At 35.0% G+C, this 15409-nt stretch overlaps 1 protein-coding gene across 1 annotated transcript; it reads right to left on the bottom strand.

Moving 5' to 3' along the window:
• Positions 1-729: 729 nt before the first annotated feature.
• Positions 730-6462, bottom strand: nppa.L (natriuretic peptide A L homeolog). The gene is given in 3 exon segments (NM_001087530.1): positions 730-1039; positions 2672-2992; positions 6288-6462. Coding segments are annotated over 3 exon segments (444 nt in total). The 5' UTR covers positions 6405-6462; the 3' UTR covers positions 730-1033.
• Positions 6463-15409: the final 8947 nt, after the last annotated feature.

The raw sequence follows: 15409 nt of genomic DNA, 5'->3' as shown, positions 1-15409 counted from the left end.
ACAAGCCTTCAAATATCGTGTGCCTCACAATACTGGCTCATGCGCAGCTGTATACATCAGAATCAATAATTATGATAATAGCGTTCCTATATATGTTAGTTACTGAATGTTCCACCAGCTTTTGTTAACAGCAAATCCTATGGAAGATTATAGCAAGTTGGTGAGAGCTGTAGTGTACTAGGTGAACAACTCAAATTTCACATACTATAGCACTAGATCGTTAACCATTAAGTTCAAAGTGATACTTTACAACGTTAATTAATTTTTAGGGCAAGAAACATTTTTAAATACCAAGTGCTCATAAAAGTCAGTAGAGCTAATATGATGGATGTTAATTTGCTTCACTGGTGCTCTTTTGTCTGGAATCCCACTGAATGTTCATGTCAGAACAACCAGCAACCAGAATTCATTATTTGGTTGCTTTTTTTTTTTTTATTTATTATTTTTCTAATAAAGCAATCTCCTTTTTATCTCCCAGCCTTCCATTTATACCTTATACTAAAAGTTCTCCTTATTTATCTTGCTGCTGTTCATTTTACTAGACAGTTTGAAAAACTAAAAAACAAGAACTAATTTCTAAATGTTTTAGAACAATGCAGTATTTGAAAGCTAATTTCATGTAAACATGCCCTTTACAGGAATTCAAGTATTGAATTAGTTAATACACTAATATACTTATTACTCTGAGATGCCATTATGAATACAGTTCTGAGAAATCTTGAAGCATTTAAGTAATAAATATAATTTATTTTGTTCTACACGACAAAACACAGAGCGTAACACATTTTTAATTCTGTTATGTAATGCTTCTTCAGTCAGAAGTGAGGGTTTACACAATCTCAATGGACACTGTAATGATGTGAGTGATCTGGTAAAAACAAATTTGCATGTAGAAAAATAATTTTTTTTAGACAAGACATTTCTGCAAATGTGAATTTGGTGCATGGTGCCATAAATAATTATTTTGTTTCAGATTTCGTAAGATAGTCCAGTCGTTGCAGAAGAGGACTCTTCAGTCTTCTGGTTGGCTTCTTCAAAACTATTTAAGAAAAAAATGTTTTTAGTTTTGCTTAGAATATTTTCCTTTTAAACTACAGAGATATATAATTCAAGCTCTTGAGACCCTTATTCAAGGAATGTGTATTCAGATATGATGTATATACTGAAATCTCAGCAGGGAAGCTACTGTAATTCACAGAAGCTTTTTTTTGTTTGTGTTGTAAAGGGGTCATAAAGGTTTGTGTTAGACTGTTATGTATTTTATGCAATGTATTTTATTCTCTACTTCTGCTTCTCTACTTCTTGTGCTGTTGTTTTGCAGACTGCATTAATGATTTGGTAGAATCCTTATTCAAAATCCATATCAAGTAAGAACACATTGTTCGAATAGCTTACAACTTAAACACCTAAATTTGATTCTCTTGTTAGCAAATAATATAAATAATTGCAATGCAAAATGTTCCTCAGTTTACTTAACCATTATTCAGCATTTTTACAAATATAAGATAGGTAATACATTATCATTTCATAAATATTTGTGCAAAAGAGATTTATATATGTGTGTCATTACAATCTCACCTTCCATATCCAATTCAACATGAGATATTTTCTATAAAAATTAATCTTTTGTTCTTTCCTTGGTTTTTGTAATGGGTTATTTTCTATCTACAAATGTTAAATAAAACATTCTATTGCCTTTATTAATTTAGAGGACATTCTGTTTGTAACAGCTTGAGTTTTGAGAGGTGGTCTACTGTATTTGTCAACAGTCAAGTTGTCTACAGTGATTAATAAACACCACTAGTAACAGTATAATTTAAAATTGAACATGGTTTTAGACTGAACCCAGCATTAGATCAGTTGCTGACCACTCTGATAAGCAAATCTGACCAATATGAATGGTGAAATGTAGAAGACAGAGGCCCAATTCTGCTGAAAACACTTAGGGGCATATTTATCAAGGGTCGAATTTCGAAGTTAAAAAAATTTGAAATTCGAATAGGTGTAGTACGAAGTCGAAGATTAAAATTAAAATCGTTCGATTGCACAATGAAATCCTTTGAATCGTTCGGTTCGTACGATTTTACAAAAAAACCTTCGACTTAGCCAACAGCTCATATAGATTATAGGAGGTACCCCCATAGGCTAAACAGCAATTCGGTAGGTTTAAGGTGGCGAAGTGTTGTAGTCGAAGATTTTTAAAGAGACAGTACTGATTTTCGAATGGTCGAATTTGTGAAGTTTATTCAAATCGAACTTTGGCCTATTTGATGGTCGAAGTACTCAAAAATTACTTCGACCCTTAGTAAATGGGCCCCTTACAGTACAAGTTTATAGAAATAGAAATATAACTTAATTGGTAGTATTAATTCATGTGTATGGCAATGTAATGTATTTCAATTTAAGAAGTGTTAGTTACAGGACTAAAATATTTCGTTACACAGCAATGCAAAATTTGCAATACATGGTTTAGATCTGCTGTTTTCAAACAACTGTTGCCTTCAGTGCTACAATGCAAATTCATTTGAAACTTTTAAAGGTATTGTTTTAATAAAAGCGACAGTTTCTAATTTTTTTTCAATGTTGAGTTCCTACTCACAAATTTTAATTTATCTTTCAATTTATTTACATGCAAAATATTCCCACATTAAATAATGGATTTGCTGCTCACCCTGTGGCTGTTGCAACCCATGCCACTCTGGGCTCCAATTCTGTCAATGCGTCCTCCAAAGCAGTCTGAGGACCTTCTTAAACTTCTTGGTGAATTCAAAAGCTCTCTTAGCTTGCTTTTTAGTCGGGATAACTTATCAGGTGTTTCCCACGAAGACCCTTTGTTATATATAATATCAGATTGGGGTCTTATAGCCTCTCCAGTCCAAGAAGGAGCAGAGTTAGAAGAGTCAGCAGCATCATAATTCTGAGCAAATAAATCTTGGGATGGGGCCATTGGCTCCTCTGCAGTCACTCTGTCTTCCAAGCGCTCCAGAATATTCTTCAGAAAAAGATGTAGTTACGTTAATTGCTGAGAAAAATTATCTTTTGTTCTAAAAAGTATTTTCTACTAGGATTTACCAACAACCAAGCTAAATTTCTAGGAAGATATTAATTTCTGCGAACACATCATTCATTTATCAACTAATAAACTCTGATTATTATGAAATAATTAAGGAGCTCAAAAGCTGTATTTACTGTAATATGTCAATTTATGGGTACACAGCTATTTCTCTTTTCCACACATAAATATTAGAGGAGTAAACTTTTCCAAATAGATCAATCTTCAGCTAACTCCCAAATGTTTCTTTATAAGTGCTTTTTATTTTTTATTGTTGAGTGCAAAACAGGTTGACACTCTTAGCATCTTTTGCAGAGTTTTTATTATGTAAGTAAGTATTCTATGCAAATGTTTCTTGCTCACTTTGTCTAACATTGGTGATGTAATATGATGTCACAAATAGCACCTTCCCGCCTCCACGTGTTAATTAGACATGAGTTGTCTATGAAGGTTTTCAATCAGGTCAGGGTATATCTAGTAGAAGTAAATCAAAAGTAACTGGACTTGCTTTTTAATCATTGAAGATGTTTCACTACTCATCCAAGCAGCTTCTTCAGTTGAACTGAAGAAGCTGCTCGGATGAGTAGTGAAACATCTTCAATGATTAATCAGCAAGTCCAGTTGATATAAACAGGTATGATTCAGTTTCCAAAATTCTTCACTAGTTATAGCTGTAGGATTCAAAAGCTCTATGTTATACCTCAATGCGTAATCCAAAAAGTAGTGGTTGAATCAAAACAGCTTCAGGCAGTAATTTTAAACTGCAAAGTGTTTATAATAGCAGTGTAGGCACACTACATGTTTCGGGCATAACCATTTGTCAAGTGTAATGCCAACCAAAGGGTTATGCCCGAAACATGTAGTGTGCCTAAACTGGTATAATAAACACTTTGCAGTTTAAAATTACTGCCTGAAGCTGTTTTGATTCAACCACTACTTTTTGGATTTAGCAAGTCCAGTTGCTCTAGATTTACTTCTAGATAGACACGAGTTGTTTGTGTTTGTTCACTTTGAGAAAGGCTACTGTTGTAGCCAAAATGTCAGTCTCCATTAATAAAATGACCTAATTGTTTCTACATAAGACCTGCGAGTGCGGATGTTTTTGGCTTGTTGGATCTGTTGCTATCACATTGGACTGCACCCAGGCATCCTATATTCTCATATACGTGTGTGATGGCTGATTTGTCTGTAGTATTATAAACTTTTGTAAATTATAATTGTGTTAACAAAAATTTCTGATGTCTGAGGGTAATATTTAAATAAATTTTGATTTAAATAATTGGACAAATTTCCATTAAACCTTATAGGCTTTTCTCTTGATCCAATCTTTCATCCCATCTACTGTATTCACCTCTAGCAGCAATCGGCATAGCCCTAATTTGAGGGAAAACCCCATACTGGTGTAATACTGGACTAATACAGAAAGACTACAATCTGGGCAAACTGGAAAAAGCGCAAGTTTAAAAAAGAGAAATAAACTTTTCCACAGCCTTACTATTGTCAGCCAGCTGATGTATAGCTTCTTCATATTTTGTAAGCCAGATCCATAAGAGTTGTTCTGATACAAAAATGAGTTATTAAAATATGTGTAAAGATCATGGTAGTCCAGCTTTGGTTGCTCCAATTTGTTGACTAATACCATGAATTAATACATATAGACAAACTGTTTCGAGATGCTAGGATTTATGGTTCATACAGTGTGCCTGTGTGAAACTACATCAGGTAATTATTCATAATTGTGCATATATGTATGTATATTGTTGAAATCAAAAGAAAATTGACTTCCAAATAAATGTCCATGTTTACCTGGAACAGTATGGCTACAGTATATGAGGAGAGTTGTCTGCATTTTTTATATTATTCAATGTGTGATTAAAACACTAAAACATATATTGGTTCTCTAAAAATGTTACTAATTAATGGGAATCGAAACAGCAATAGAAAATTATTATAATCTATACTGTACTCCTTTAAGCGCAAAAAAATTTATGTCAATTGCAAAAGGGCACTGTAAGTTGATAAAGTGGATCTAAACTCACATACAAAATGAATAAGGACAACTCAATATATGTTGTGAATTCCAAAAAAGATAAATTATAGGTTATAAGGAATAAAGTGGATCTAAACTCACATACAAAATGAATAAGGACAAATCAATATATGTTGTGAATTCCAAAAAAGATAAATTATAGGTTATAAGGAATTAAGTCATCCCGACTGTAACTGTAATCTTATAAATACAGATATTAGATTTAGATTAGATATAAGATGTCCCTTATGGGGGAATATAATATTAGTTGCTAAAGCAAAAATCGTTTGCAATTTGTTCACAATGCAAATAAATATTCGCAAAGTGAACAACTTTACCTTCGCGAACACTCTCCCACTCATGCAACAGTAGGATAGTGACTGCAAATTTTATAGTTTGCGATAGTGTGCAGTGTATGTAATAAAACGTCTTAATAAAAAAGTTATGTTTTCTCCAAACGTTTACGCCACCTTCAAGCAGGTCTTAAAGATTTGTAATGCGTAATTAAGATTTGCAATGCAATAAAAGCCTAATGAAGAATATTACATTGCGGCATGCAAATTTGCATTTGCACATTTGTTCTCTTTACAATTTTATTACATTTCCCCCTTAGAAGTAAAATATTTTACCAATGTAGTGCACATTTGTATTTACAGATTTATATAGGAATGTGTGAATAACATCTGATACTTGCAAATAGCTAAATAATTGGCCCTATATGGTTTTTACTATGTGCGTATATATGCATTTCTAATTTAATAACTATAAATGTATTTTCAACGTTCTTTTATATTTGGCATATCAATTTTATTAACTTTTTTTAATAGCTGAACTTGCTAAGACCACATGTTGTATTAGGTGGGTTTCAAGAGCATCCCTGCTAATTATGTAGAAAAGAGGCTATGTACTGGAGAAAGACCATAAGTAGAATAAGAATAGTTACAAAAAATGATTTAATTCAGTGTGTACTTAAGATATTTTACATTGATTTGCCAGTGCCTTTTAGGAAGGCAATCGAGGCAAATGGGATTCCATTTATAATAGCTAGTTGCTGTTAATATTTAATAGTGCCCCTATGTGTGTAAAATAATAGAATACAGAACATGCAATATACTTTCTTTTTAATATTCGCTGTTTACATTATATTTTCATTTCTTCTTCTGCATTAGGTTCTTTATAACTACATTCATGCAACGTGTCTCTCACCTTTAAGTCTGTCAGATCAGATGACAGGACAGAGCTGTATGCAGGACTGCCCTTGGCCTTCATCAGAGAAAGAAGAAAGAAGATCAAAGTAAAGTATCCAACAAATGAAGTCTGCATGGCTCCTGAGACTTTCTGATATTGACAAGACACCTAATTTCCACTATAGAAATGTCTGTGTGACTCCTTGTTTGTTCTGATATTCACAACACTGACCCATTTTTATATGCGTAGCAGTGACACAAGGTTGCAGAGGAATGAAGCCCGCCACATTCTAGCACTTCCGCATGATAAAGAATCTGATTGAAGGCCAACAGAAGATTCCCTTTTAAAGTTATCCTGCCCTCCACATTTCCACAGAATTTCCAGGAGGTGCCTTATCCACTTGACTAGCCTGACCTGACAGGAGACTCACATTCTTTGTTAAACACATGCAGTGTCTGGGTGAAAAGGATAAACTGACCCATCTATCTTTACACCTGCATTCCTTATTAGTGGCTCATGGAAAATAAGAAGATTCAAGATTCTCATGTGTTATGGATGCAGTTCAGACAGCCTGTGAAATACAAAAGCGTACAGGAGCACTCCAAGGTTAATAAAATATAATGTAAATCCAACAGATTTGACCAAATTAGCTTTATTTAATAAATATGACGTCTGGAACAGACAGCGAGTCAGTAATAAACATCTCTGTGTGTTTGTGCAAGGTCATCAGCAGGGCCACTCCTGCCATGAGGCAAGGTGAGAACCTGGAGCACTCAACCTGAACCGCAATATCGCTCACTGCACTAGTGATGCGCCCCCCCCTAGACCTGATCTGATGCTAAAAGTTGAAAGCGTGGAGTGGGAGATGGGCATCAGCAACCCCTGGAACACCGCTGGGTATGATTAGGAGGGTCTGGAGAGGGAAGGAAACCTACTGTTTCCTAGGCAATGAAGATATGACATGTTTTCCATTTTTTACGTTCACAGTTTGAAATCTATTATTTAAGTCTTTTGTCTGTGCCTTATGTAAAAGAAAAAGTCCTTATTCTATGAGCACAGCAATAAGTTAAGATATAAAACTTTTCATACAAAAAATGCATTTTATTTGTTCGTACAGCATACTTAAATGTAGGCTAAGGCTAGGCCTTATTATATAAATTTGATTTCAATTTTATCTCAGTTACTAAGCATTTATAATGCATTTGACTGCTTTGAGCATTTGAACACCATTCTCCAGTATGGGATGCTAAAGCTTAATGGCAGCTAGGCAGTGCTGGGGCCACAAGGTGCTGAAAAGCCCTGTACTTAATGCTTGCCTGTGGTGATAAGTGTAAGGCTCTTTTGTGCATGAAAGTGCTGCACTCTGCACCTCTGCACACAAGATTTTAATTCAGCGCATGATGCAGAGAGCAGCCACCAGTCTTAAAGTTGGTGTTTGACACCTCTGTTCTTCCCTTGATCATGGATGGCAATGGGAATGGGGAATGCCACTGTAGCTTGTCAGAAGCTTAATCAATATTTCTCAACATTCTAAAAAAGCTAAGAATTGTTCTGGATATATAAAGCAATCAACTTAAGTGTATTATGAGTTTCCAACTGATTAAAAAGATATAGGTAGCTACAGCCATAACTTTTACTGGGCTGGTAAATTTTCCCTTACCACTTACAATTCAGTTTAGCTGACATTTATTAGTTCAGTTTTTATACAGTACTAGATTGAATGAATGAACTGTTTGATAATTTGGGCACTTGGTACTGTAAAAATGGCCTCAGTGCAATTATGCAGAGCTACCATAGTGGCAAATATGGAGTGTGTGTATATTTTGAATATGAAGCTAGATATTGTTGTTCAACATTGTGCAACAATCCCAATGCATTAATAGGTGGCACTCTAGAATATAAGCAATTTTGGAAAGATTTATACTCTATTTCTGACATTTAGACTTCTGTTTACTCCCTCATCACAAAGCAGATTACATTAAAAGCAGACCCACAGGTATAACCAGAATGGAAACTTAATGTACAGTATTATATTCCAAGATTACACTACAAAATCTGACCAGTCCCCTGTATCAACCTCTACTAGGTTAATTTCACTAATAAACTATCCAATGTATCTGCCAGTACAACTGCTTTAGGAAGGGATTTACAATACTCAACCAGCTCTCACTGTAGAAAAAACATTTTGAACTTATACTGGAACCTGCTTTCTTCTGATCTCAATGGATGCCCTCATGTCTGCTGAAAGGATCTACTACAGGAGTGCCCATAATTTACTAAAGCAGGGTCTACTTTCCACAAACACAAAAGCAGGTTAATTGGCTTACATTGTAATGTTCACTGGGGCAGGAACTGATGTAAATTATGAACAGGCTCTTCAAAGTGCTGAATTACATGTTGGCTTTATATAAATAAAGCATAATAATATGTGTCAATAGCTTGCTCATCTGACTATTGTGGTGTTGCTGCATGTATTAAAACCCACATATCTGAGACAAATATAAGTAAGAAGGTAAATACTAGGCAAAACTAGGATAGTTTGTATGGTAAGACACATTTTCCTAATAAGTTTTCTTTTATATATTGCTATTAAACAGTGTATGCTTTTTAGAAAAGAAGAAAAGCGCATTCACAACATTTGTGCTGCTGGGAATATATGTTAGAAGGGATTATGGCAGACAACATAAATTAATTAATGGTCTCATAACCTGAACAAAAGTATGAATTGGGTGAATTATGTAACCTGCAGGGAGAAAAATGAGCTAAGGCAGCTTTTATGCAAGATGTGAGACATTTGCTGTTTATCATGCACTGCTTCCTTTTCACTGTCTACTGGTTAAGCCTAATATTAATTAATGATAAATGTCACTTGTTAATATTGTGATGAGAAACCTTTTGTTGAATTTTGCAACTGACATTTAGTACAGCTGATGAGAAATTATCCATGGTGACTTACTGACACTCTTACTCTTACAGAAGAAGCAAAAGTGTAGAGATCTTCTGGATAGCATCTCTTTAAACCAGTTTACAATGTCCTATGTTTTTTTTTTAAAAATTTCCTGAACATACAGTTAAAGTTATTGAAATTGTTTTTATAAACTCACATCAGAGGTGACATGTGATGTCAGTGATATTGTAAATGTTCTATGAGATAGTATCGGGGATGTCCTCTGCCATTTTTATTTATAAATGATGTCACCCAAATTCTTGTGGATGGGGTCAGTTAAGGCTGCGTGTATAGGGATAGCGGAGACTGATTGGAGTGCAGTATGTGATCATGCTGGAGGGGTGCATACCAGAAGCACATAAGCAGAGCAAAGAAAGAAGATTTTAAACAAATATCTAAGGAGCAAGAAGAAGTCATTGCCTCCACCAAATATGATATAACAGAAGTTTGTGTTACATTCTAAAACCATGGGCATTTGACTTTTTTGTTTTATGTTTGTAGCTCTGGTCACTGAGAGAAATAGGCTTATAGTGAGAGTATGGGCTTTTTAAGAGAAGTAAGGAAATTATTCTCATCCAACACCCAGTCCTTGGAGCTGTAGTGTTATAAGGAATTGCATCCCAAGGACTCATTTGCCATCCTAAAGCGGCTAGTAAGCTAAAGCACTTACCCACATACTTTACAGTAATGCAAAGGCAAAAAAATGCACAAACTGTAGAATTTACAATTCCCCTTGCCCTTTTTAAAGGGACATTCCATCCACATTTTTTTTGAATAATGAAAGATTATATTCTATTCTTTATATAATTTCAGTTGTTTTAAAGATACTTGTAAATGTTTACCCTTTTCTATCTCCTCAGTGCTGTTTCTGACTCTTGATACAATATAGCAGAAACCAGCTCTCTTCCACCCAGGATTTCAGTTACCACAATCACCTGAATAATGATAAGTTGATTCAAGAGACAAAAACAGATGTGCAGAGAATAATTTAACTTTAAAGCCAGTAAAATATTTGTATTAATGTATATTGAAACATTGGTTAATATTACAGTTCCTTTAATTATGCAAGAAAAAATGTATGATATTACTCCTTAGAACTTAATTTTAGATTTTTTTAATGAATTAGTGAAACTTTAAAACAGCAATAGTTATTAGCTTCTTTCATCCAGAAGAGAGCACTTCATCCTAAGGGCCACAACATGGCAATTTTAACAAATTACTTATATGCAGAAAAAGCTGAAATGTTATTTCCTATTTTAGATTTCACAATTGGCATCATTTACTTTTTTTTTTCTTGAATATCACTTGAATATCACATTTTAAAAACGGTGTAAACAGGGGTTCCAACAATTTAAAAGTACAAATCATAGAGAAGGTCGCAACCCCGGTTAGAGGAGGCAATTCTTTAAGAACTTTAAATTCCAGGGAAGCCTTCTGGATATTCGAATTGAATAAACATGCCCCTATGTTTCATATAAAATTTGATTTATATTTATTAGTCCCTCATACTAGATTTTCTTCTTTGCATTTAACATTCATCTCTGTTTTTCTTGATTTTTCTCAGTCTTGGCCAAATTCAACAAGCTTTGATATGCAATAATTAATTACTTTTATTGCTTTTATTGCTTTTATTGCTTTTATTGCTTTTATTGCTTTTATTGCTTTTATTGCTTTTATTGCTTTTATTGCTTTTGTTGGGGGTTCCCTCAGTCACTAAATTTCTGATTTGGTTTTATGATAGTAGTTTTTAAATGTATTTTGTAATTTGTCCTATAGATGGCGCTGTTATTGAATGTATACAAGGGTAACTCACATCCATCTCGTTTAAGCCTATGAGTAAGGGGTATTCCCGAAAAGCAAAACCATCTTATGCACTCCAGCTACCTACTTTTTAATGGTTGAATAAACAGTTGTTTTTACTTCAAGAGATGGTGTGCCATTCTCTTTCTCATGTGTTTTTAGCTTCTTTATGATCAATAGATTGTAGAACCTGGCTGCTTATTGGAGATTCTAGAGTAGTAATTTCAAATCTTCCTTTATGCCCCACAGAAGTGATATTGCGTTGTGTATGTTATAATATTACATATATAAAAAGAAAACCACAAGATTTGTAAACCAGTATTATATCACCCATCACCCAGTGTAGTACCAGACAGTCTATCTTCAGGACATTCATTGTATGCAAAGATGCTATCAGTGAACTAGCCACACAGCTGACAAGGGTTGGATGCATTTTTAGTAAGTAAAAGAAGACTACGTTACAATATTTAACTCACAAAGGAGCTTTTGTGCCTTTATGTAAACTTAATTACTATATTATTATGTTACTATTTTTCTAGCAAAGCAAGCGACAGTTTGGATCGTTTCTGCAATTGCGCCCAAGCTACATATTGTACATGCTGCGCTTACATTATAATTTCCCTGATGATACAAGAAACAAATTATTGCACTCGGCTCTTGGGAAGGTCAGAGGCAAAATTTAATTGAAGCAATGCCCTAATAAATAAATCATACCACCTTCTAAATCAGCTCACAGTTTTTCATGACTTACAGGTATGGCAGATCACTCAATGCTTGCCCTCTTGCCTCTAAAATTAAATGTTAATCTCTTTGGTAAATAAACCAACAGAAAATACCAGATCTGAAGTCTATTATGAGAAAAATAAATTTCATTCAGTACTCCAAAGAAAACTACAGAGTAAATACAATTTTAAGATTTAAAATGAACACACATGACTGCAATAATTTTAGTACAGTGTTAGAAAACATAAAACAGATGGATGTGCTTAATTACGGGACTCATGCCAGATTTAACTGTAGGTAAAATTTACAACTGACCAGGAAAAGTGCAATAGTGTGCCCCTTAGTGCTTATTCAGCAAGCACTTCTTCCCATAGTCTGGCTTCAGTGCTGAATAAAAATATCTGACTTGAGGTGCAAACCACAGTATCAGGGGTAAAGGTCAGACCTGTCCTTATCACCGCCATAGGAGTAAACAATAAAGACAGGGCCTTGATGCAGCCTGTGTGCTCTGCTACTCCCTAACTTATGTGTCTGAATGATGCTTCCCCTCTTATCCCTCAGGAATCTTTGAGGCAGATGCAAGTCTGTGAGCTCTAAAACTGAGTGCAGACACCCGCTGCTAATCTACATTTACACATTGAAGGAAAGCAGTGTGCAAAAAAAAGTACTTTACTTTTTTTGCGCTTTTCACACTCCCTTAAAGGTCGTAAATGGCCCCTTGTACGTTTCTTTCACTAATGTATGTTATGGAAGGGGGTTTGACAATTATTTCTGCGTGTAATTAAGATTCATTTATGAGGTCACCGCATTTTAGTGAAGATATTTTTTGGATACGAATGCTTTGTGTCATGCCAGTATCTAAGTGGACACTTGATTATTTCAGGACAGGGCAGAATGCCAACATGGCAAGAGCTCTAGTTCTCCTGTGACTGGGTACAAAAATCAATCCAATTGTTTGTCTTTAACTGCTCTCTAGGGATCTACCATTCTTTAAAAACAAAAAAAAAAGTATCATAACTGAAAACACACGGTGCCCTTTTTGTTTTGGGATGAAATTATGATTGAAGACTTTCACTGACACATCAAATTCAAAAATGTTCCATGATTATTTGTTATAAACTATAACATTATAGCTATTATAATGTGGTGATATTACAAACGTTTTAATATATTAAGACATTATGAATCCTTAAAACAGTACGGTACTGGAATCAAATTATTGCGGTAAACTTACTGAAAGTGCCTTGTAAACAAATATCTTTTGAGTATTTTAAAGCATGGCACTGCTATGTGCCAACAATGAAACCGTCTATATGTACATGTTTGGTGCACAAGGTCACATGTATCAGATGTGCTTATATATTGGAGTCACCTATAGCAGACAATTAGAAAGCAGTATTTACTGGACACCTGTGTAAATGCAAACATCCATTTGGAAGCTATGGGTTACTGCTCCTGGCAAACTTTGAGGCTTTTATTAAATATGGAGATAGCATGCAAACTGACCAAAGTTCCAGATTAATAGTACAGGTATGGGACATCTTATCCAGAATGCTCAGTACTTAGGGTTTTTTGGATATGGGGTCTTTAGATCTTCATCCCTTACATGGAGCGAAGATTGGCCGAAAGACAAGAAAGCAGGACCAACCTCCTCTCCATGTACCCACAATGAAACAGAAGTTGTACTTTTCAGTGCAGATACACAGAAATACAGAAGGGAACAGATCTGCATCTTTTTGAACCAATGTTCAATGTGTCCTTACCCTTAAACATTTAATAAACGCAACAGAATTGTTTTCACACTAATAAGGACCAATTTTATCTTACTTAGGATCAAATACATGGTACTGTTTTGAGAAAAGGAAATCGAATTTAAAATGTTAAATTATGCATCTAAAATGGAATCCAAATGAGACAACTGTCCTGTAATTCTGAGATTTCTGAATAATGGGTTTCTGTATAATGGATCCTGCACCTTTATTTGCAATCAGATTTTGGTTGAGGTTGTGTAGATGTAAATTAATCAGTTCATGGTCTAGGGCAGTGATCCCCAACCAGTAGCTCGTGAGCAACATGTTGCTCTCCAACCCCTTGGATGTTGCTCCCAGTGGCCTCAAAGCAGGAGCTTATTTTTGAATTCCAGGCTTGGAGGCACGTTTTGGTTGTATAAAAACAGGTGTACTGCCAAACAGAGCCTCAATGTAGGTTGAGAATCCACATAGGGGCTATCCAATGACCAATCACAGCACTTATTTGGCACCCCAGGGACATTTTTCATTCTAGTGTTGCTCCCCAACTCCTTTTACTTCTGAATGTTGCTCACGAGTTCTAAAGGTTGGGGATCCCTGGTCTAGGGGTATTTCCAGACACTCACATGGGAGAACAAACTTACAGGGCTTCCAGTGAAGACTATGAGGAAAACTATATGTTAATGCTTGTGGATATAGCAAATTCATTTTAGGGCCCACCACATATATAGAGGTTGACCTGTTGTACCAATATATCTTGAAAGAGCTCATTAATTAGGGCCTCCTGCTGCCCCACTGCAGCTGCTGGGTCTGCTTACTCTATAGTAACGCCTTGCAAGCCTTTTCTTTTTTAAGTGTATTTATCAATGTGCTAAAGTTAGAGTTCAGCAGAAAGAATCCCAAGGCACACAGGATAAATGCAAGCCAGCTGCCTTGCGTGTTTATTGCGAAGTGCAACGTTTCGGGGTCACGCCCCTTTCTCAAGCATGACCTAAAAACATTGCACTTCCCAATAAACATGCAAGGCAGCTTGTTTGCATTTATCCTGTGTGCCTTGGGATTCTTTCTGCTAGACTGTTTATGAGGCGGCTGATCCTCTACCCTTGTGCACCAGGTATCGTTTCATTAATTAGCAAAGGGTGTGCGGGAGCCAAAGTTGAATTACTAAAGTTAGAGTTCACCATTTAATAAATACAATTCTAAAAATCCCATAGCAATTAATATAAAGTGGGACAGTTTTACTGTGGTGAGCCCTAAAGGAGTGCATGGCCAATTCTAATCAGCTTTTCAATTGGTCTCCATTATTTACTTTTTAGAGTTTTTGTAATTCATTGCTTTTTTCTTGTTTACCATTCTCAAATGGGGGTCGCTGACACCATCTCAAAACAAATGCTCTTTAAAGCTACAAATGTATTGTTATTTTTTTTTACTTTTTATTACTCTCTTATTCAAATAAGTGCATGGTTGCTATGGAAATTTGGACCTAGCAACCAGATTGCTGAAATTGCAAACTGGAAAGCTGCTGTATAAAAACCTAAATAACTCAAAAACCTTCAATAATATATAATAATGAAAACCAACTGCAAATTGTCTCAGAATATCACTATCTACATCATACCAAAAGTTAGATTAAAGGTGAACTACCCTTTAAATTCACTCGATAAAGCTGCCCCCAACTGTCAGTATTTACTGGGATAACACTTTGCAGAGCATGAATACTAGTTACAGTTATGGATTCTAATTCTTGTATATATTTTCTGTTCAGATATAATCCAGTAAGTAAGTAATTGTATTAAAAGACAATTCAACACTGGAAGATGTCTCTGGATCTTTTTTCCTTCTTCTAGCAGATAGGTTCCACTTGCATTAACATTTCAAGCAATTAACTGACAGTTTAATGAAATGAATAACAGAAGCCAATA

This window comes from Xenopus laevis, chromosome 7L (genome assembly GCF_017654675.1).
Source record: "Xenopus laevis strain J_2021 chromosome 7L, Xenopus_laevis_v10.1, whole genome shotgun sequence".
Taxonomy (NCBI): domain Eukaryota; kingdom Metazoa; phylum Chordata; class Amphibia; order Anura; family Pipidae; genus Xenopus; species Xenopus laevis.
This window is presented reverse-complemented; position numbering and strand designations above follow the sequence as displayed.